Source organism: Trachypithecus francoisi, unplaced genomic scaffold (genome assembly GCF_009764315.1).
Source record: "Trachypithecus francoisi isolate TF-2019V2 unplaced genomic scaffold, Tfra_2.0 Lachesis_group0, whole genome shotgun sequence".
NCBI lineage: Eukaryota > Metazoa > Chordata > Mammalia > Primates > Cercopithecidae > Trachypithecus > Trachypithecus francoisi.
Genome location: NW_022681453.1, coordinates 87,542,434 through 87,566,002, shown reverse-complemented (window position 1 = coordinate 87,566,002; position 23,569 = coordinate 87,542,434). Strand labels below are relative to the sequence as shown.

The 23,569-nt window shown below is 43.3% G+C and overlaps 2 protein-coding genes and 1 long non-coding RNA gene across 3 annotated transcripts in view; 1 reads left to right on the top strand and 2 right to left on the bottom strand.

Moving 5' to 3' along the window:
- The window catches only part of ZBTB11 (zinc finger and BTB domain containing 11), a 31,769-nt gene extending 20,325 nt beyond the window's left edge, over window positions 1-11,444 (bottom strand). The window contains exons 1-3 of the mRNA XM_033211419.1: window positions 9,482-11,444; window positions 4,836-5,071; window positions 3,985-4,216 (exon numbers count right to left, since the gene is read on the bottom strand). Of these exons, the coding sequence (XP_033067310.1) occupies window positions 3,985-4,216; window positions 4,836-5,071; window positions 9,482-9,791 (778 nt within the window). The 5' untranslated portion in view covers window positions 9,792-11,444. The remainder of the gene's footprint in view (window positions 1-3,984; window positions 4,217-4,835; window positions 5,072-9,481) is intronic.
- On the top strand, window positions 10,016-18,962 carry LOC117083586. Its single transcript, XR_004437132.1, has 2 exons — window positions 10,016-10,149; window positions 17,563-18,962. It is a non-coding gene; the product is annotated as an uncharacterized LOC117083586 (long non-coding RNA).
- Window positions 13,690-19,476, bottom strand: RPL24 (ribosomal protein L24). Its single transcript, XM_033211420.1, has 6 exons — window positions 19,321-19,476; window positions 19,131-19,206; window positions 18,462-18,572; window positions 15,363-15,499; window positions 15,029-15,092; window positions 13,690-13,814 (listed from the first exon to the last, which is right to left on the bottom strand). Exons 1-6 carry the CDS (start codon window positions 19,323-19,325, stop codon window positions 13,734-13,736), a joined length of 474 nt encoding a protein of 157 aa, XP_033067311.1. The 5' UTR covers window positions 19,326-19,476; the 3' UTR covers window positions 13,690-13,733.
- Between the last annotated feature and the right edge of the window lie 4,093 nt (window positions 19,477-23,569).

Below are 23,569 nucleotides of genomic sequence, written 5' to 3'. Positions count from 1 at the left end.
GGCGGGCAGACTGCTTGAGGTCAGGAGTTCGAGACCAGCCTTAGCAACACAGCAAAACACCGTCTCTACTAAAATTACAAAAATTAGTCAGGCATTGTTGCGTACACCTGTAATCCCAGCTACTCAGGAGGCTAAGGCAGGAGAATTACTTGAATCCAGAAGGTGGATGGAGGTTGCAGTGAACCGAGATGGTGCACACTGCACTCCAACCTGGGCGACAGAGCAAGACTGTCTCAAAAAATAGTAACAGCCGGGCGTGGTGGCTCACGCCTGTAATCCCAGCACATTGTGAGGCTGAGGTGGGTGGACCACCTGGGATCACGAGTTCGAGACCAGCCTGGCCCATGGTGAAATCTCATCTCTACTAAAAATACAAAAATTAGCCGAGCGTGGTGGTGGGTACCTGTAATCCCAGCTACTTGGGAGGCTAAGGCAGGAGAATTGCTTGAACCCAGGAGGCGGAGGATGCAATAAGCCGAGACTGCACCATTGCACTCCAGCCTGGGCAACAAGAGTGAAATGCCATCTCAAAAAAAAAAAAAAAAGTAATAATAGTAATAATAATAATAATCGTTATGGAACTCTTATACATTGTTGGTAAACATCTAAATTAGTACACCAGGATGAAAAACAGTATGGAAGTGCCTCAAAAAACTAAAAATATAACTATCATATGATCCAGCAATCCCACTACTGGGTACCTACCCAAAGAAAAGAAATTATATCAAAGAGATACCTGCACCCCATGTTTATTGCAGCACTACTCACAATGGCCAAGAAATGAAATCAACCTACATGTTCATCAACAGATGAATGGAAAAAAATGTCGTAAATATACACAATGGAATATTATTCAGCCGTAAAAAAGAATGAAATTCTGTCATTTGCAGCAACATGATAAACCTGGAGAACACTGTGCTAAGTAAAATAAGGACAGAAAGATAAATACCAAATGTCCTCACTCATATGGGGGAGCTAAAAAAATCCTTAGATTATACAAGTAGAGAGAAGAGTTATGGTTATAAGAAGATGGGCAGGGAGAGAGGAGGGGAGTGTAGGAGGAGGCTGGTTAATAGATACAAAATCACAGCTAGATAGAAGGAACATCTTCTAGTGTTCTATAGCACTGCAGGGTATATAGTTAACAACAGTTTATGGTATATGTTAAAAAAGGTACAAGAAGCCTGGCATGGTGGCTCACCCCCTGTAATCTCAGTGCCTTGAGAGGCTGAGGCAGGAGGAGTCCAGGAGTTCAAGGCCAGCCTGGGCAACAAAGTGAGACTCCATCTCTATAAACAAACAAATCGAAAAATTAGTTGGACGAGATGGTGTGCACCTGTGGCCCCAACTACACGGGAGGCTGAAGCAAGAAAATTGCTTGAGCCCAAGAATTACTTGAGCCCATGACTGCACCACTGCACTCTAGCCTAGGGTGACAGAATGACTCTGTCTAAAAAAAAAAAAAGGATGAAAGAATTTTGAATGTTTTCAACAAAGAAAGCTAAATGTTTGAGGTGATAGGTATATCCTAATTACCCTCATTTGATCATTACTAATTGTATACATGTACCAAAATATCATTTTGCACACCATAAATATGTACAATTATTACATGTCAACTAACAATAAAAGGAGGGAGCCTCTCTGAACCTATTCTGTTTCAGGGACTATCTAAAAATAAATAAAAAGGAAAAATCATGAAGAGGGTACATTTTGTTTTTTTTTTTTTTTACAATTTAAAAACTTTATAAAAATCTCCTCTCTCTCAAATGAAATGGACAATTATAGCAGAAGGAAAAATTATGGGGGGCACTTCAACATCCAGGAGTATGGCAGACTAAGATACCGTAAATGACCCACTTAAGATAAAAACATTTTGCTGTTAAGACAGGGTCTGGCTCTGTTGCCCAGGCTGGAGCGCAGTGGAGCAGTCTCGGCTCACTGCAACCTCTGCTTTCTGGGGTCAAGTGATCCTCCTACCTCAGCCTCCCAAGTAGCGGGGACTACAGGCATGTGACACCATGCCTGGCTAATTTCTGTAAATTTTGGTAGTCACAGGGTCTCACCATGTTGCCCAGGATGGTCTCGAACTTCTGAGCTCAAGCAATCCACCTGCCTCAGCTTTGAAAAGCGCTGGGATTACCTGCGTGAGCCACTATGCCCAGGCCTTATCTACTTAATATTTAAATCAAACATATTTGTAAAATAATGTCTATTTCACCTATGATTGGCTCACATAATATTTGCTGAACAATATACAAAAATATGCATACGGAATGAAGATTAAATGATGTATTATGTTGGAATATTAGGATGCTGTGCTGTAGTTTTTTTCAGGCAGACATTTCATTTGCTATAAATTGCTGAGAAACCAGAAAAGAGCAACACTATGCTTCCAGATGCATGAAATATAGGAAAAAATTCCAAAGCAAACATATCAAAAGAATAACCTGTGATGGGTTTTTATATTCAGATGGCTCAGTGTAAGACGTATTTTCTCCTTTGAGTCACCAAACACAGAAAAAAAACCAAATACCACAAATCTAGAATGTAATGCCAACTATAAGCTACAAAAAGTTTTTACTCATATGTACACCCCCTGAGCCTAGGCTAGTTCTTTGTATGCAGTGGATGTTTAATAAATATTTATTTATATAGAGAAAGTTGTTAGTGTTTTCTTTTTTTGTGGGGGGATGGAGTTTTGCTCTTGTTGCCCAGGCTGGAGTGCAATGGCATGATCTCAGCTCACTGCAACCTCCACCTCCCGGGTTCAAGCAATTCTCCTGCCTCAGTCTCCCGAGTAGCTGGGATTACAGACATGTGCCACCATGCCCAACTAATTTTGTATTTTTAGTAGAGACGGAGTTTCTCCATGTTGTTCAGGCTGGTCTCAAACCCATGACCTCAGGTGATCCGCCTGCCTCAGTCTCCCAAAGTGCTGGGATTACAGGCATGAGCCACTGCGTCTGGCTGTTATTATTGCTTTCTCTAACCATAAAGCTACTGCTAAGAGAAAATGTATCTTCCCAGAAGAGATAAGACCAGAAAGAAAAAAGCATAAAAGGATCAGTGGTTAAATAATTAAGAATTTACATACCTGGATAAAGACACTTTTTTGTTTCAAAAAGGAAAAAATACTTCAAAGTGATGTAAGTAATTCAAAAGTTACTGATGTAAGTAATTCAAAAGCAAGTTTTATATTATGAGAAAATGTATAAATAATGCTACTTATTTTAATTCTTCCTAAATTTTCATTTGTTGACTCATAAGCCAATATATAAATTTTAGTAAAGCCAAAAGAAAGTCAAACAATTTATTTACAACAACAATATGATATAAACAAAAAACCTGGAATTTTAACTTTTCTATATTGATAATTTGATTATTGAACTTAAACTCTAATGATTAATCTTTAAAAACCAAAAGACTTACAAAATACGATTACATGTCCCACAAAATAAGACATAAACAGTCAATTTTTATTTACTTTTTATTTTTAGAGGCAGGGTCTTGTTACATTGCCCAGTCTGCAGAGCAGTGGCTATTCACAGGTACAATGACACTACAGTCTGGAGCTCCTGACCTTAAGCGAGCCTCACATCCCAGCCTCCCGAGTAGGTGAGACTACAGGCATGCACCACCACACCTAGCTTAAACAATCAATTTTTAAATAACATATTCATTTAATGTAATAATTTTGTTGCACTTATGGATTTAGCTCAAACTGTTTTTAACAGTTTAAATCCCAGAAATTCTTCTTCTGCTATAACTGTCTCACTTAAGAGGTAGTGAAAGGAAATGACACCCTTTTCCATAACTCTACCACAGAAATCTTGCTAAAAAGAACCTTTTCAGTTCAGCTTAGTCTACTGCTGTAAATGGGCTTCTCTTACTTTGGCATAAAGTCTGTGTGGAAGACACACATATCCCCCTCTTCTAGAATGTCATTACAAGCAAAAAACAAGAGTAATAGAAAACCCTTACCAGAAAGATCCACCACAGCCTCATGACTGGAAACAGCTCCTTTCTCAATAAAAAGATCTCGAAAATACTCGCTATTTGCTGACAAAACAGATTTATGCGCTTTGTACTCTTCTCCTTCAATTAACAAAGTAACATCACAGAACTGGTTGGAAAGTCTCTGTTCGTTCAGCTGTTTTAAGACAGCCTGACAATGTTTTGGAGAAGAACGTTTTACCACTCCTTTGGTGTCAACCTGTCAAAATAAGTTTGAGAGCAGGAGTAATATATCACCTGTATTTTTTATCCTTAACAAACTTTAAAACAAGACACATTACATATTACCTTTTACCAGGTATGAATAATTTGATATTTTCTTTGTTACCTATGTATTTAAATAAAAAGATATGTTGTCCTATTCTATTTTCTGCCATGTTCATTCTACCTGGTCTAATGAAAACCCTTATCTCCCTTCTGGCTGCCTCTTCTTACTGATCAGAAATGTGATGATGTATGCAACTGATGCAGGTGAAAAACAAAGACCTTGCCAGATTAATTTTACCTTGGGGCATAAACCCAGAGACTGCTTCCAGAAACGTAAATCTGTCTACTTGCACCAATATATCATCACAAAAGAAGGGAGGGAGGATAATTAACAGCAAACCAACAGGTAATTATTAGTAAGTTCATTCTGAAAAAATAACAGGAACATTTATGGTAAATGAAGAGGCAGTTCAGCTTATATAACACAGTACATTGCCATTTTGTCTTATTCAATAAGCAGTCTTAGTGGTTCGAGAAAAATAAGTCACCAAAGCTGCAAATATTAGTACACTAGTTACAAATCTTAAAGCTGACTGGAGAATACCACTTACAAACACAAGTTCATGTTTGGATACTGGCTTCTTTTTTGAAGGCCTGGAGGCTGTAGTTGGAGATGAAGTAAAGTTGCTCAGGTCATCTTCTGATTCATTACTTTCTTCTCCAGATTCAAGGTCTAGTCCCAATTCTTCCAACATTTCTGAAACATCTGATATTGGACGGGATCGATCTAGTTTCTCCTGGCATTTGCTACACTGCTTAATGTAATCTTTGACTTGCTTCAATATACCTACAATGAAAATATTAACAAGTCAAATTTAATACTGTTAACTGAAAACACTAGAATATATTAGTCTGTGTACATTAACATGTTTCAGTATATATCCCATAAAATATGTAGAGTTTATTAGAATGTAAAATATACTTTTTTCCAAAAAATATAAGGTTAGAAATGATGTTCTCCTGCTGAGGTAATTTTTTTTGTTTATTCCCAGTTATGTGTTTCTCCAATCATAAGATGACTATATAGCTCCACTCATTTTCATGTGAGTTGCAATGTTTTCATGCAAGAGGAACTACATGAAACTGCCAATATTCACCTGTTTCTGACCTATGCAAATTAACAATTTAGGGCGTGATGGTGCACACCTGTAATCCCAGCTCCTCCGGAGGCTGAGGCAGGAGACTCACTTATAACCCGTGAGGCAGAGGTTGCAGTGAACTGAGAATGTGCCACTGCACTCTAGACTGGGCGACAGAGCAAGGCTCTGTCTCAAAACAAAACCAAACAAATTAACAATTTAATATGGCTCAAGCTAATACTTCTCCACCCCAGTGACATTAGGCTTGACCATATGATTTGATTTGCACACATGATGTGTACCATATCTGAACAGAACCTTAAGAGGTACTGAGTATTTTGCACCAGTTCTCTGATCTTTGTCCCCTCTCACAAGGAACAGCATGTCCCAGAGGGATGTTGCTCTTAAACCTGAATTTCAGATGAAAAAAGCTGAAATCAATCTGTAGCCTGGAACAGGACTACAACCAAAACTTGTAATGAAAGTTTAAATCTTTTTTTTTTTAAAGCTATGAGATTTTAGGGTTGTGTGAAACAATAGCATATGCAACCTAACAAAAGCTGACTGTATACAAGCACTCACAAAAGATGGTTTTGAATTTCAACTTCTAGCTCCCGGCATGCTGGGGCAGGGGTGATGGGGCAGGAATAAAGTTTATATATATATACACATATACACACACCCCACTATCATCCTTGTAAGACAGACAATTCATTTCCATTCTATACAAGAGGAAACTAAAGCCCTAAGAGGAACGTAACTTGTCCAAAGTCACATCTAGTAAAATGGCAGAGCTAGGCCTCCAGAAGTCATGGGATTTTCTGTATATTATTCTACTTATACAAGACATGCTTGTCCACACCTAGGGCAGAAAATTACCCTCAAATCTTCAAAGAGGTACAAATGAAAAGGTTATTAGCTAAAATGATATAGGTATACACTATATTCCTGAGAAGTGTTTTAAAATGCCGAATTATACAAAGCTCCTTATACATTTTTTTTTTTTTTGAGATGGAGTCTCTCTCTGTCGCCCAGGCTGGAGTGCAATGGTGGGAATCTCAGCTCACTGCAACCTCCACCTCCCGGGTTCAAGTGACTCTCCTGCCTCAGCCTCCCGAGTAGCTGGGATTACAGGACTCCGCCATCACACTCGGCTAATTTTTTGTATTTTTAGTAGAGATGGGGTTTCACTATTTTGGCCAGGCTGGTCTCGAACTCCTGATCTTAAGTGATCTGCCCGACTTGGCCTCCTACAGTGCTGGGATTACCGGCATGAGCCATCTTGCCCAGCCACCAAGTTCCTTACACTTTCAATCTTCATATAGTATTCAAGCAATATTTTCCAAATTGTATTATGTCCCACACTGATTATAAGTATACATTGAAGTCATAAATTCAGAAAAATTTTAGCTATATACAATCGACATTGTCATATTAGAACCTCTGACTTCTAAGGCGAGGAAACCTGTTTAACCTAGGAATTTGCCAAATTTATTGGTTCACAGAGACTTTTTGTTTTTGTAGAACATAAAGAAACAATGGGGCTTGGGGCGTGGCTCACGCTCGAGAGGCTGAGGTGGGCGGATCATTTGAGATAAGAAGCTCCAGACAACAAGCGTGGCCAACATAGCAAAACCCCGTCTCTACTAAAAATACAAAAATTAGCTAGGTGTGGTGGCGCGCCCCTGTAGCCCCAGCGACTGCGGAGGCTGAGGCACCAGAATCACATGAGCCTGGGAGGCGAAGGCTGCAGTGAGCCGAGATCACGCCACTGCGCTCCAGCCTGGGTGACAGAACAAGACTGTCTCAAAAAAAAAAAAAAAGAAAAAAGAAAAAAGGAAGAAAGGAACAATGGGTTCGAATTAAATATGTTTCCTCCAAAAAGCAGTTATATGAGTGAAGATTTAGAGACCAAAAGAGGTTGTACTGGCCAGGCGCTATGGCTTACACCTATAATCCCAGCACTTTGGGAGGCCGAGGTGAGCAGATCACCTGAGGTCAGGAGTTCGAGTCCAGTCTGGACAACATGGTGAAACCCCGTCACTACTAAAAATAGAAAAATTAGCCGGGCGTGGTGGCGGGCACCTGTAATCCCAGCTACTGGGCGTGGTGGCATGTACCTGTAATCCCAGCTACTTTGGAGAATCGCTTGAACCTGGGAGGCGGAGTTTGCAGTGAGCCGAGATCGCGCCACTGCACTCCAGCCTGGGCGAGAGAGTGACTCTCTCTCAATAAATAAATAAAACATCGTCTCAGGTTTTTGTCTTTTAAGACACCGCACACTAAAAATAAAAACAACAACAACAACAAAAAACGGGATTGGAATCACTCACAGATAATCAACTTAGAAAAAGAAAATTCTGAACACAAAATACCACATAACACTGGGTTAAGAAAAGTGTAAGATCATAAAGGTCAGCTGTGTGACTTTTGTTGTGTTATTTCACATCCTAGTGCTTTTAGTTTTTTCATCTGTAAAACAGATAGAGGCTGAAACGGGAGGATCATCTGAGCCTAGGAAGTCAAGGCTACAGTGAGCTGTTATCGTGTCACTGCAGCAAGAAGCCCCCCTACACTCTCTCTCCGGGAGTTAAGTATTAAGGTTTTATGAAGGTTAAATAAATGCCAAGCGCTAACGACTATATCCTGCATATACAAGCTTGCAGTATTACCTATAGTTAAAATGATCATCTTTAACAAATCCTGAAGTATTCAGTGTGAGACATTTGTTCAACAAATGTCTACCCAAACCCATCCAAACAAAATGCAGTGATTACTTCATTACCTCAAATTTACTCTTCGCGTTTGTCTGTCCTTATAGGAATTTAATTCAGATATTGGTTTAAAATGGAAAATAAATGGAAGAATTTGATTATCCAGTAGTTCGTAAACGAATAAACTTGACGTTTATAAATCGAAAATAATTTAGAAACTATTCAGTAATTTCCTTATTCACAGACGAAGTAACCAAGACTTATGAATTAACTTTTCCGTAGCCATATGGAGAGTGACAGAACTGTTCCTAAAAAACTTTCTTAAATGGGACTGTAAACTGTTACTAATTCTGACAGTTTGAATATTCATCAACTGTGGAGAGGGAAGATGGTTGAGAAGCCAAGGACACTTGCTCTCCTCCCCTACAACAGGTTCCCAAAGAGTCAAGTAACTTTAGAGCTCTATTTTTTGACAATCAAAAAGTCACAGTAATCGTATCTTTTCTGCGTATATACATTGATACACAATTCCAAACGCGTTTTTCACGTTATTAGGGGAAAGATTATTAAAACATTCAGAGTTACGAATATCAAGCTGGGCGCCGTGGCTCATGCCTGAAATCCCAACACTTTGGGAGGCCGACGCGGGAGGATCGTTTGAGGCCAGATGGAGACCAACCTGGGGAACGTGGCAACCCGTGTCCACTCAACCAACCAACCTCCCCCCACCGCAAAACCAACCAACCAACCAACCAACCAAAAAAAGAGTATCTGATATCTTTTACACTTAATTCTTGTTCTTAAAAAAACGCTCAAGGCGATTTCCCAATCACGCTTTATCACTTCTGCAAGTAAATGCATTATGCCTTATTTACGCGGCAGCGGCGAAATTTGAGGAACACTACCGAATGTGTCCAGAGAAGCTCATAACTGCTCGCCAAAACCCAAGCGTAGCACTAAAGAAACGGGAGACCCGGCCTCGGGTGACTCGTCCCTCCCTCTAAACGTCAGCCGAGTTGAAAACGTGCACCCCGCAGCCTTCACTGCCGCGGGCCAAACGCCACCTCCGAAGGGCCGGGACCTCAGCCTCCACGGGCCGCCCAAGGAGGCGGACCTGGCGCAGCCCAGGCGTCCGGCCCCTCCCCGCGGCAGGCCCGGCCTCCGGGGAAGCCCCCTTGGTCCCACCCTGGGCCAGGACCCGCCCCCAGCTTCGCCGGCCTCCTTCCTGTGGGAAGTGCGGCTCCTTTCGCGTCCCCCACCCTCTCGGCTCCGCCTGGCAGCAGCTCCGACGCCCAAAGGCGTCCGAGACCCTCCGACCCGTGGGTGCGCAAACAGGCCTAGCCAGCGAGCCTTGCCCAGACAACGAGTCGTCAGCCCGCCCCCTTACCGCGGGCCAGGTCTCACCTCGCCACCAGTACGTCTTGGACAGGTAGTGCCAGGTCTGATGCCGGGTGTGGTGAGTGCCGCCGGGACCCAGGTGCGCCGCTTCGATGAGGTCCCGGCGTCGCTCCGGCTGCAGCACCACCTCCAGCTCCGCAAAGGTCTTGCGGTGTCGCTGCCGCCGCTGGTAATACAGAGTCCCGCCGCGCACCACGTAGCAGGCGGCAGCTTTTCGGATTTTACGCTTGACATTGCCTTCGGTGCCCGGCGCGTACGGCTCGCGCTCGTTCGTCAGGTAACGTAGAATGGCCCGGTAGCTCTCCTCGCTTGACATCGCGGACCGCGGCTCCCTGAGGGCGCCTGTCAGGGACAGGTGAGAAAAACGGCCCACTACCTACGGGCGGCTGCAGCAGGAGCGGCGGCACTGTAGGGAGAAACGGCTGCGCCTTTGGCGAGCACTCTTCGACGGCTCCCTTAGTCCGAAGGAAAAGGGGACGAGTTGGTAACCAGGGGGAACTGCACTTCCCCAGCGCGCGGGATCCTCTGGCGACTGACAAAATGGCTGCTGCACCACCGGAAGTGACGCAAGCCAAGGGCGGGGACTGAGCCCTGATTGGAGCGCACTCTCGTTTTCTGGCTTGATGGAGCCGATCCAGTGACGTCAGGACTGCGGGTGGACATTTTGGAAGCGGGTAGGCCCTTCATTGCAACTCGAAGGATTTTTAAAGCAGACATCTTAAGTCCTGGCAGTTTCTCTTTTCATTTTTCCCTTTTCCACGCTTTCTAAGGAGCCACGTGAAGGGGGAGCTGGTGGACAGTTGTGAGTTTATCGGAGACATCCGAAGGGGTAAAGGAGTCCGTTTTTAACGTTTACCTTGAGACTCCCGATATCATAAAAGCATATTTTCAGGCTTTTGGAAAAATATTAGTCTCTGGACAGGGGACCAGAGATAGCCCATTCATATGGACATTTAGATTTCAGTTAACAGTTGTAACATTTTCAGTGCACCTGCTAGCTCCAGAGTACTCAAGGAACAGTCGAGATTTTTCTGGAATGATCAGCATATATAGTCAATCTTATTGCGAGTGGAAAAGGGCGTCAGTAACACTATTATAAAGCTTTATTTACATATATTTTTACACAAACGTAGGGGAAAATGTTCTCCATTTTGCACCAAATATATATAAGGACACGAGAAGGGGAGCAGACTTGAACTGCGTCTCCCAGTGCGTGCTGAGGATGCTAATTCAGATATTTAGCTGGTATTCCCGGAGCAGCGACCCCGGTCACTCTTCTCTGAAACGAATCTGCAGCGCTCACAGGAGCCCAGGGCTGACATCTCTCCTCGGGGACTGGGGTTGGACACTGTCGCCTCTTTGTTAAAGCCAGAACATTTTAGGCCGAGGGCTCCAGCTGCAGAAATGGCCAGTACACTTCTCCACCAGGGGGTCTGTAGTCTCTGGGTGAGGCCCTTTGACCCTTGTAGAAGTAGCTGACGGGCAGACAGGTGAATACAGTAGGCTCGAAAACAGAATGATACACCCAACCTCTGGTGTTAGGGGCGTGTTTTGTGTGTGTGTACACGCAGCAATTCCCAGATGGCCTGGACATCCTTGAAAAAGATTCCAGGTGCAGGGACATGAGCCATCAAGTCCCGAAAGAAAAAGGAACTACCAGACCTGGGACCTACTTAGTTGCTGAGTTTGCCACTATAGCTCAAAGGAGGAATTTAAAAATGGAGATGCACCTCTTCCCCCATGGGGTGGGGCAGTGAGAGCAGAAGACCAAATGCACCCTCTGTGCACCCAGGAAGCTGGTCTACGTGTTGGGCCAGCCCTAGTCTCCTGTCATATTGACTGTCTTTAAATATTTTGGTCCGGCGTGGTGACTCACGCCTGTAATCCCAGCACTTTGGGAGGCCGAGGCGGGCCGATCACGAGGTCAGGAGATGGAGACCATCCTTGGCCAACATGGTGAAACCCTGTCTCTACTAAAAATACGAAAATTAGCTGGGTATGGTGGCACACATCTGTGGTGCCAGCTACTGGGGAGGCTGAGGCAGGAGAATCGCTTGAACCCGGGAAGTGGAGGTTGTAATGAGCCGAGATTGTGCCACTACATTCCAGCCTGGGTAACAGAGGGAGACTCCGTCTCAAAAAAAATAAACATTTTAAGTTAATTGATATTAAATTTATTAAGTGAATACATTCAAATCTGTAAACAATACAGATAGGATGTAGAAGAGTTAAAAAAAATCCCTCTTTTTTGCCAAACCACCACCTGTAAGCACTGAGAAGTCTGCTGATGCAGGCATTATCCCTTCAGCCAATAGAAACAAACGTTTTAATAAAATGCTTTCCCAGTGGCCAAGTTGCCTTCCTGAATAAAAAGCTAAACTTGCTATAGTGAGAACAGGTAGTGTTTATTTTCTAGCTTCTTCTGGGTCCCAGGTTACCTAAGACTCAAGGGTAATGAGAATGGGCAGCTCCACTTCATTAAAAGCCAACATTTAGCCCAGAAAAGCAGTACTTTAAGGGGCCATTTTATTCTCCAAATATTAGCAAGCATAGCTTTACATTCAAGTTGGGTATGACTTTATATTCCCAGTATTTCCCTAAATAAAACATAACATTATTACAAAAAAAGACTCTTAACCATGCAAAATCTTAACATTTTGCTTTTATGAGCAAAAGCCTGTATTTTACATTTCTTATATTGATTTTAGTTTACATTTTCGGGTTCTCAAAAGGACTTACTCATTTTACCCGTAACACTTGGACGTCTGAATGCTAACATGCACTAGAAAAACAAAAGTTCTATCACCTTGGATAGGATAGGGATGGAGGAAAACATTGACATTCACTATATACCCTCACCTAGTATATGTGTAAAATCATGTTTCCCTAAAGAGGACTGATTTGTCCACTGTTGTATCCTTGCAAGTTGGCACAGGTTGGCAGGTAAAAATGACCTACTTTCTGTAGAAGCCTATTATTCACATGTAAGCTGTGATTACTATTTTATCACATCTTAAATATGTAAATCTCGGGCTGTGCGTGGTGGCGCACACCTGTAATCCCAGCACTCTGGGAAGCTGAGGCAGGAGGATCACCTGAGGTCAGGAGTCCGAGACCAGCCTGACCAATATGAAGAAACCCCGTCTCTACTAAAAATAGAATTAGCCAGGCATGGTGGCACGTGCCTGTAATCCCAGCTACTCAGGAGGCTGAGGCAGGAGAATCGCTTGAACCCAGGAGACGGAGGTTGCGGTGAGCTGAGATCATGCCATTGCACTCCAGCCTGGGCAACAGGAGAGACTCCATCTCAAAATAAGTAAATAAATCTCTTGAATATCAGCTTATTCAGACATTTTTGTAATTTAACACGGCTCTGGCAAGCCCCCTGTTCAACAAACTACTCTGGGAATTTAGCTAAGGATACTCTTTATTCAAGCAGCAGTGCTTTTCATTTAGACATTACTTTCTGAAAGCAATAGCAGATTAATATAGCTGATAGTTTTTAGCACCTTCAACTCAGCTATCAGCAAATGGTAGGCGAGATAACAATGACTATAAGCAAACCAATATAAACTAAATTTGTCTATCATGGGAAAAGGTAGTTTAACAAGAGAATCATTTTTAAAGTACATATTTTGGTTTTTTGATACAGGCTCTTGTTGTCACCCAGGCTAGAGTATAGTGGCACGATTTCAGCTCACTGCAGCCTTGACCACCCTGGCTCAAGTGATCCTTCCACTTTCCACACTCCCTGCTTCCCAGTTGGAACTACATGCACTCTCCACCATACCTGGCTCACTTTTGTATGTTTTTGTAGAGATGGGGTTTTGCCATGTCACTCAGGCTGGTCTTTAACTCCTGAGCTCAAGTGATCACCTGGCTTTGGTCTTACAAATGCTGGGATTACAGGCGTGAGCCCCTGCACCAGCAACATCCTAATACTTACAGCATTGTAACCAGAGTTAAGGCAATGAAGTTTTTGTAATGTGCCCTATACACCCCAGCCAAGCAAAGGTAGCATCTGACCATACCCATCTTCTTACATCATTTTGCTTAACCTCTCTCCAAGGAAGAGACTTACTTCATAGGATGCATTATTCCTGAGCAATAGACTTTTTAATAAAATACCTATGTCTTACATTCTTTACTAGTTCACCTATGACCATGTAAAGTCCAACATGCCTGTTACAAGAAAAAAAAAATCCAGCACAACCTAGAGTTATAATCCAATCTTTATTTAAAAATCGAATCTGCCAGTTTAGCGTTTTCCACCAACCCGGGGAGCTGAAACTTTCACAGGCTTCACAATCTTTTGCTTAGGTGCTGCCTTTGTAGGTGCCTGTAAAAAGGTAACGTGATATTACTCCACAAACCTTTTGTTACCCTATTATTACCCATCTCTCACATCCAGATTGTTTATGTAGCTTAGATAACTTTCTTAGTAATTTAATTGCATTCCTAATGACAATCTTTTAATGTGACTCCCCTTAAATATTTAAAGCCATCTTTACAATGAAAAGACAAAGACTAAGATACCATCACAGATTGGAGGAAAGTAAGAAGACACAACCAAGTGCAGTGTAGGATCCTGAAACGCATCCTAACAGAACCTCACAGAAAAGTTCTCAGTAACAGTACAGTGTTTACTCAACTTTTCTCAATGTTATCAATGTAGATAACCATAGTAACTTTCAAAACCAGGCAGGGTGCAGGGGCTCATCCCCACACTTTGGGGCGCTAAAGCAGGTGGATCGCTTGAGCTCAGGAGTTTGAGGCCAGCCTGGGCAACATGGCGAAACCATCTCAACTAAAATACATATTAGTTGGGCGTGTATAAGTAGCGCTTGCCTGTAGTCCCAGCTACTTAGGGGGCTGAGTCAGGAGGATCACTTGAGCCCGGGAGGTTGACGCTGCAGTAAGCCGTGACTGTGCCACTGCACTCCAGCTGGGCTACAGAGTGAGACCCTGTGTTGAAGGGAAAAAAAAACAAAAGCCAACCTTTATTTTTCCCAATTCCTAACAGTAACAGATACTTTGGCTTATGGAGAGGACCAGGCCTCTGGAGACCTGAACCAATTAATTGGTTACCAACATCATTTCCAATTGAGCCTTGCAATCAATACCTTAAAACGGTGAAACTTTCATTATCACAATTTAGATTGAAAATAAATTTTCCAGCTGGGCGCAGTGGCGCACACTTATAATCCCAGCACTTTGGGAGGGTGAAGTGGGCAGATCACCTGACGTCAAGAGTTCAAGACCAGCCTGTCCAACATGGTGAAACCCTGTCTCTACTAAAAAAAAAAAAAAAATTAGCCAGGTGTGATGGCGTGCACCTGTACTCCCAGCTACTCGGGAGGCTGAGGCAGGAGTATTGCTTGAACCCAGGAGGCAGAGGCTGCAGTGAGCTGAGATCAGATCATGCCACTGCACTCCATATCCTGGGCAACAGAGCAAGACTCCGTCTCAAAAAAAAGAGAGAGAGGGAAAAAAAAAAAAGAAAAAAATTTTCCTGTTGTATTGTTCAAGAAAGTCAAGAAACTCCATAATTACCTTAGCAGCAGCCATTGCAGTCTTTTTAGATGCTTGCTTAGCCTTTTTTGCTTCCTTAGCAGCCCTGTGGGGTAAAAATAACAAGGCAAAAGCACTTTACTCCTTAGTGGTACAACTTATTATTAGACTGTACTGGACAAGTACAATGACCATATTCCTTCCTTCCCCACCTGCATTTATTTGTAGGCTAAATCCAAAGAGTTTGTGAATAATTTTCATTAACCACCAAATCAGCTTAAAATATATTACACTATATGGTAACTTTAATTACTGAAGACCCAAACCTAAAATCCATCCCAATAGGTGAAACGCTCATAATGAAAGCATTCCTCACCTGATAGCTTGTTCTCGTTGAGCCTTTCTAACTTCAGGTTTCTGATTCCTCTTGGCCATTATATCAGCAAGAGATGCACCAGTAATGGCCCTCTGGAATTTGACTGCACGGCGGGTTCTTTTCTTTTGAATTTCTTCCTGCAAAACAAAGATGAGGGGCACGCTAAGGAACCTTCCTTCAAGAATTTAGAGGGAGGAAAAATTAAGTCTTTTGAGACAGGGCAAATGAAGTCTTTTAATATTCATATTCAACAAAAAATAATTCATACAATTATTTGAAAATAAAACATGTTTTCCACTTATGGATTAAGCTCTCTATTACAAATCCTAGCCATTTTTTACCTTAAAGAGACACACAAAAAATTGAACTCTAAGGAAAATGGTTATTCCATGAACTGTATAGTATAAATGAAGACTGTTTATACTTTTAATAATTTACTTATTGAAAAAAATTATCAAATTCAGCTGTTTTAACTCAAAGGACTGTCACTAGGAGAAATACTCAAGTTAGGAGAGCCACCAAATGTTAGGTAGGATATGTCTAAGAAGGCATTGTGGAATCTAACATTTTCTGTACGTTCTATATTGGAAATCTGTACTACAGTATTTATGAGAAAAAGATCTTGCAGTGCACCTTTAAGTCCAAGAACAAAGTATATTTGAAAAGTTGTTTATTAAGGCACAGAAATGCAAAATTACCTTAAAAACTTTTAACAAAAATAAAGCACATTGGTGGTTTACAGACATCCTAATTTTAAACTTTTTAGAAAGATGAAATCTTATTTCTACAGTAAAATGGCAGTTTTTCTACAGTAAATGGCAGTATTTACCTGTTTAATATTTTTGTCTCAAACCAACACATAAACATTTTTCTTATTGTGGTAAAAATGTAAAGTTGACAATTTTAACCTTTTTTTGGTTTTCCTATTTTTTTTTTTTAAGACCAAGCCTTGCTCTGTTGCCCAAGCTGGAGTGCAGTGGCATTATCTTGGCTCACAGCAGCCTCCACCTCTGGGGTTCTGCCTCAGCCTCCCAAGTAGCTGAGATCACAGGCACCTGCCACCACGCCTGGCTAATTTTTTTATTTTTAGTAGAAACCGGGTTTCACCATGTTGCCCAGGCTGGTCTTGACCTCCTGAGCTCAGGCAATCCGTCCGCCTTGGCCTCCCCAAGTGCTAGAATTACAGGCGTGAGCCACCATCCCGGCCTGTTTTCTATTTTTTAAAATAGAAACTGGGTCTTCGCTACTATGTTGCCCAGGTTGGTTTCAAACTCCTGGGCTCAAGCTCAAGGGATCCTCTTGCCTTAGCCTCCCCAAGTGCTAGAATTACAGGCGTAAGCTACCATCCCTGGCCTGTTTTCTATCTTTTTAAATAGAAACTGGGGTTTTTGCTACTACGCTGCCCAGGTTTGTTTCAAACTCCTGGGCTCAGGCTCAAGGGATCCTCTTGCCTGGGCCTCCCAAAGTGCTGGAATTACAGGCGTGAGGCACTGCATTAGGCCCATTTTAACTTTTTTTTTGAGATGGAGCCTCACTTCATCACCCAGGCTGGAGTGCAGTGGTGCGATCCCAGCTCACTGCAACCTCTGCCTCCCAGGTTCAAACTATTCTCCTGCCTCAGCCTCCCAAGTAGCTGGGACTACAGGCACCTGCCACCAAACCCGGCTAATTTTTTTTGGTATTTTTAGTAGAGATGGGGTTTCACTCTGTGGGCCAGGCTGGTCTTAAAACTCCTGACCTCGTGATCCGCCCATCTCGGCCTCCCAAAGTGCTGGGATTACAGGCATGTCAGCCACCATGCCGGCCTCATTTTAACTTCTTAATGTATAATTTAGCCGTGCAGGATGGCTCGCACCTGTAATGCCAGTACTTTTGGCGGCCAAGGCAGGAGGATTACTTGAGCCCAAGAATTTGAGACAAAACTGGGCAACATCGCCAAGATTTCTGTCTCCTCAAAATATATTTAAAAAATAGCTGGGCCATGGTGGCATGTGCCTGTGAACCACTGGGTAGGCTGAGGTGGGAGGATCACTTAAGCCCCGGTTGAGGTGGAGTGAGCTGTGATCCTGCCACTGCTCTCCAGCCTGGGCAACAGAGAACCTGTCTCAATAAAAAAGTATAGTGGCCTTATGTACATTCATAGCGCTGTGTAGTTATCACCATTATCCATCTAAATAACTTTTTTTTTTTTTTTTTAAAGGTCTCCTATGTTGCCTCAAACAATCCTCCCACCTTGGCCTCGGGAGCAGCTAGAGTACAGCTGCTGCCACCAAGCCCGGATTTGCTATGACATTGATGTACAAGTTATGAGTCCCTGCTTTCAACTGTTTTGGGATATAACTTAGAAGTCGAACTGCTGGGATAATTGTTTACCCTTTTGAGAAAACACCAAATGGTTTTTCACAGCTGCTACGTATTTAGCAGTGCACAAAGGTTCCAATTTATCCCCATCCTCATCAACACCTGTAATTCCTGCTTTTTAATAGTCACCCTAACAGATGTGTCATATCCACTTTTAAGTTTCTCCTTCCTCTGAACTTTCAACATATTTTATGTCTGATGGCATTTATTTCTCACAATACCTAGAAAAGTCCTTCATACAGAAGGTGCTAAGTATTCCCAAGCCTACTAAATACTAGTCCTACCATGGCACTCAAACTTTTTCTCATGTATAACCCAGCTAAAAGGACACTTAACAAGGACCAGAAAAACCACTGTCTTGAGAATGAACCAGTATGGTAGACTGGTTCACAGTCCACTGATGGCTACGTTAGGACTAATCCTGTAAATACTGCAATCAAAACCAAATTATGGTAAGTTCTCAATTTCCTCCCACTGGAAAACTAAACCTTTCCACCCTGCCCTATAACCCAAATGTGCTTAATGTAATTTATGTGACTTTAAAATTTCAACTAGGTGTTGCTGCTAGCCTAAGAAGTATAGAGACAGTTTATAATATCTTTTTCATTTCGCTGATGCTTTACAGTTTAAGAACTCTTTCGCATACAGTCTGATTTAATTTTACAGCAGAAAACCAACGTTCAGAGAGCTCAGACAACTTAAGAGATAGCTCCCAATATCAAGGCGTATTCCACTTACCGACTGTCCCTTTTTGTGCTTCCTTCTGTAGAGGACAGTCCAGTTTATCTGCCGAGGATTCCTCTTGGAAAGGAACGCCGACTCGCATTTTGCATTAAGAAACTGGAAAACCTGGAGTGACAAATTCAAAGGAATTACCTATTTATACAAAGTACAAGAGGCTGAATGAGCTTGTAATCTTTAGAAGATCAATATGCTAGTTCTGGCTTATTTTACAAAACTGAAGCCCACAAGAACCAAAAGGCTGTCACGTAACTGGCAGGTAACTGTGTGACACTATGAAGGTCCTTGCGTTTAATCTTTTCTCGAGAGCAGGAAATCTAAACTCATAGCAAAGGACAGGGTGGTGCATCCTTCTAGGAAGCATTCTGCTTTTGTCTATCCCGGGATTCCAAGGGAAACTACCAATTATCTCGGTACCTCAGTTATTTCCCTTACACAGGAACATCAGTTACATAAACCCCTCCGGATGTCCGACTTGGCTCACAGTAAGTAATCAACGCTGGTTCACTTAAGAGATGTCTGGTCCTAACGACCAGTCCACAGAGCGTCCACGAAGCATTCCAGAGGTCAATGGTGATGTGGGGAATGAACCCGTCCAAACCGAATTAGACCAGCCTTTCCTTCTCGGAGTACAAAAAGCTAGGTTAACCCGACGCGGCTTTTTACCTTCCCGTCGGTCCTGGCGTAGCGCCTCCCGTGTCCGGGGTAGATCTTGTACCCGCTAAAACTGCACAGCTCCACCCTGCAACAAAAAGTGAAAGTCCATCAGGGAGGGTGTCTACAGCCATGCCAGGGACGACAGAGAGGCGTTCTGCCCGAAGATGTAAGCGGATTGGGAACCACGGGTCGTGCTTACTTCATGGCGACGGATTCAGGGGAAGAAAAGAGATGGCGAAGAGAAAGAGAGAATCATGGGAAGAGACCTTATAAGGTCGTGGAGGGGCTGGGGGCCGGAAATCTCCTCCCCCAATATCCTTCGCTGTTCCCGGCGCTCCTTGATGACGTAATCATCGCGAGGCAGACGATCTCGTTTTCCGTGACAACTGACTTCCTCTGGCGGAATTCCTCCAGAGGCTGCTGGAGGATTCTCGGGCCCAGAGGGCCTGCCAAAAAGGCAGTCAGACAGTTGGTTTCTGAGTCATTCTAGCTCTTTTTTTTTTGAGACGGAGTTTCGCTCTTATTGCCCAGGCTGGAGTGCAATGGCGCGATCTCGGCTTACCGCAACCTCCGCCTCCCAGGTTCAAGCGATTCTCCTGCCCCAGCCTCCCTAGTAGCTGGGATTGGCGTGTGCCACCACGCCCGGCTAATTTTGTATTTTTAGTAGAGACGTGGTTTCTCCGTGTTGGTCAGGCTGGTCTCGAACTCCTGACCTCAGGTGATCCCCCTCTTCGGCCTCCCAAAGTGCTGCGATTACAGGCGTGAGCCACCGCGCCCGGCCTATTCTGTCTTACTGCCAAGTATTCTAGAGCCATCTTCCGGCTGCAGGGAATGTGAACTGAAGAGAAAGGTGTCCTCTTTTTTATCATAAAGAGACCCAAAGACGAATGTCCCGCAGGTAAAACAAGTCACATTTTGCCTTCCCTGTTGGCCCATTTCCTCAACCAAACAAATTAATAGTTTAACCATTTGAATACTTTAAGAAAGTAATGACAACCCAATCGTTTCCCAGGCTGTGCGAATCAAACAGTGCACGTTGGCGCTTTGCAATAATTATAATTAACATTCATTGAGCGCTTTCTCTGTGCCGGGAATTACGCCAAAGGCTTTGCAAACATGAGCTCATTCAGTTTCCAGAATTCCTATTAAGTACCCGCCTAAGAACTACAATTCGCAGCTGGTGCCTAGTGAAGCTGAGTGGGTCGGTGGAGCCCCGCTTGGAGGCCAAGAGCTCAATCTGTTACGTATTTCATCCTATGACAAGGAGTGGCCAGAGGCAATTCTTGAATTCTGTGGGAGGCTGCAGTATATGACTAGGAAACAAATGTAATGATTGATTTCTGCTGTCTATGTATGCAAGTCACGCTAAAAAGGTTTTGTAAGATAGCTGGTTGAAGAGATTTGGAATGTCTAACAAGTTGGCTGACTAATGTTACGCAAACTGTACAATTGTGTTGGAGCCAGTCTTTTTTTTTTTTTTTTTTTCCTTGAGACGGAGTGTCGCTCTTTGACCCAGGCTGGAGTGAAGTGGCGCGGTCTCGGCTCACTGCAAACTCCGTCCCCCGGGTTCAAACGATTCTCCTGCCTCAGCCTCCCGAGTAGCTGGGATTACAGGCACCCACCACCATGCTCGGCTAATTTTTGTATTTTTAGTAGAGATGGGATTTCACCATGTTGGCCAGGCTGGTCTGAACTCTTGACCTCAGCTGATCCACCCGCCTGGGTCTCCCAAAGTGCTAGGATTACAGGCGTGAGCCACCGCGCCCCGCCTGGAACCAGTATTAAGAATGAGTTAGGTGGCCAGATGCGGCGACTCATGCCTGTAATCCCGGTACTTTGGGAGACCGAGGTGAGTGGATTAGCTGGGGTCAGGAGTTCCAGACCAGCCTGGCCAAAATGGTGAAACCCCGTCTCTACTAAAAATACAAAAATTAGCCGGGCGTGTTGGTGTGTGCCTGTAATCCCAGCTCCTTGGGAGGCTGAGGCAGGAGAATCACTTGAACCGGGGAGGCGGAGGTTGCATTTAGCCAAAATCGCGCCACTGCACGCCAGCCTGGGCAAGAAGAGCAAAACTCCATCTCAAAAAAAAAAAAAAAAGGAGGTCGGGCACAGCGACTCACGCCTGTAATCCCAGCACTTTGGTGAGTCAGGAGAATCGCTTGAACCCCGGAAGCAGAGGTTGCAGTGAGCCAAGATCACACCACTGCATTCCAGCCCGGGCGACAGAGCGAGACTCCGTCTCGAAACAAACAAACAACAACAACAACAAAAAACCCCAAAACAAAACATCTTTCAGAAATAGTCCTGGCTTCTACAAGATCCAAGGCACAGCTGAGTTTAGGTAGCCGGTGGAACTAAGATCCATCTGAAGGAATGCAGTCCTTTTTGCTCCACAGAACCTCAGAATTTATAGTCCCTTCCCAATATTTTAGAAAGATTTTGTTTTATTGTTCTTTGAAATTACGTTTGGCCTGACTGGTTGTGTGGAAGAAATGCAGGAAACTGGGCCTTAGGGATTTGGGCTGTATTTTACTCTTTACTGGAAGGCCTTCTTGAGTTGGTATGCCAGGGTTCCTTGTAACACACTCCCATAACAAACAAATTGTGCTCAAAATGCTCTTAGAATAGGGAGAAATTTTGCAGAGAGAGACGCCTAAATGAATTTATATTATACAGTGTCATAAAGTAGAGCTTCTGACATTATACATAAATTATTGCTGACTTGATCCATGCTTTCTCTTTTATCATAGGCAAAAGGTTTAGCTACACTCTGTTCTCTTTGTATTCATTTATGGAGCAATACTGAACCAAACTTGGTGCCCTTTTCAGCCTCTGTCCCTCTAAGAACAGTGTGTGCTTCCCTTCACAGTTTCTTCACCCATTTGTACATATTTCCCTGATATATTAGTTTCCTGTAGTTGCTGTAACAAATTACTATGGACTTGGTAACAACACAGATACATTTTTTCTCACAGTTTTGGAGGCAGTAAGTTCAAACTTAGTATCCCTAGGCTGAAATCAAGGTATCTATGTGCTCTCAGGATCAAGGATCTAAGGGAGAACCTGTTCCTTGCTCTTCCAAGTTCCACTCATCTAAACCACTCTTGAATTCCTAACCCATAGAAACTGTTAGATTATAAACATTTGTTGTTTTAAGCTATGTTTTGGGGAGTAATTTGTTAACATAGAAATAGGTAATATAGGAGGTAAGGAAAAATTGACAATGAGGACTTGGTGAACGGTGGTATCATTTGTCAAGAGAAGGATAGATAAGAGGAAAGAAGTAGGTTTGTCAGCGAAAGGGTTAATTTTTTTTTTTTTTTTTTTGAGACCTGTTGCCCAGGCTGGAGTGCAATGGTGTGATCTTGGCTCACCACAATTTCTGCCTCCTGGGTTTAAGTGATTCTCCTGCCTCAGCCTCCCAAGTAGCTGGGATTACAGGCATGCTCTACCATGCCCAGCTAATTTTGTATTTTTAGTAGAAATGGGGTTTTTCTATGTTGGTCAGGCTGGTCTCGAACTCCTGACCTCAGGTGATCCACCTGCCTCGGCCTCCCAAAGTGCTGGGATTACAGGCATGAACCGCTGCGCCCAGCCTGAAAGGGTTAATTTTGAAAAGGCTGGGTTCAAGCTGCTGATAGGGATATTAAGGTACAACTGTGTAGTGGGAAGTTAAACATGTTCAGAAGAGTGTTTGTAATATGATTTATTTTATTTTATTTTTTATTTTTTTGAGATAGGGTCTCACTTTGGCTCCCAGGCTGAAGTGCAGTGGCACGATCAGGGTTCACTGCAGTCTCTACCTCCTGGGCTTAAGTGATCATCCCATCTCAGCCCCGTGAATAGCTGGTACTGTAGGCGTCTGCCACCATGGCCAGCTAATTTTTTGTATTTTTAGTGGAGATGGGGTTTCACCATGTTGCCCAGGCAGGTCTTGAACTGGACTCAAGCAAGCAGCCTACCTCAGTCTTCCAAAGTGCTGGGACTACAAGCATGAGCCACCATGCCCAGCCAAGGATATATTTTAGTAGTAATGAACTTATGGTGACATAATATGTGGGATAATATCACCTACTGTCACAAGCTGGCTTCTCTGGAAACAATTACTGAGACTGACTTTGGGGTTCAAGATACTTGTTGCAGATCAAGTCTTGTGAAAGGAAGGGGGAGAAAACAGTGTTAGGCAGAGAAAGAAGTCGCATAGGTTATAGATCCAACTAAACCTCAGTCAGGCCATGTGTGCTGGCTTATGCCTGTAATTCCAGCACTTTGGGAGGCCGAGGCGGGAGGATTGCTTGAGCACAGGAGTTTGAGGCTGAAGTGAGCTATGATTGTGCCACTGCAATCAATCAATAAACCTCAGTCAACCCTGCCAGGAGCTATGGAACAATTATTGTTTGTTGGAGTGTTCTGTGTTGGGCTAAATGGTGAAGCCTCTTTATACTTCT

Coding starts and splice junctions, on each gene's coding strand:
- RPL24 (XM_033211420.1), bottom strand. Junction 15,500..18,461: donor AGCACAAAAAGGGACAGTCG/GTAAGTGGAATA, acceptor TTTGTTTTGCAG/GAAGAAATTCAAAAGAAAAG. Junction 15,093..15,362: donor CAACGAGAACAAGCTATCAG/GTGAGGAATGCT, acceptor TTTACCCCACAG/GGCTGCTAAGGAAGCAAAAA.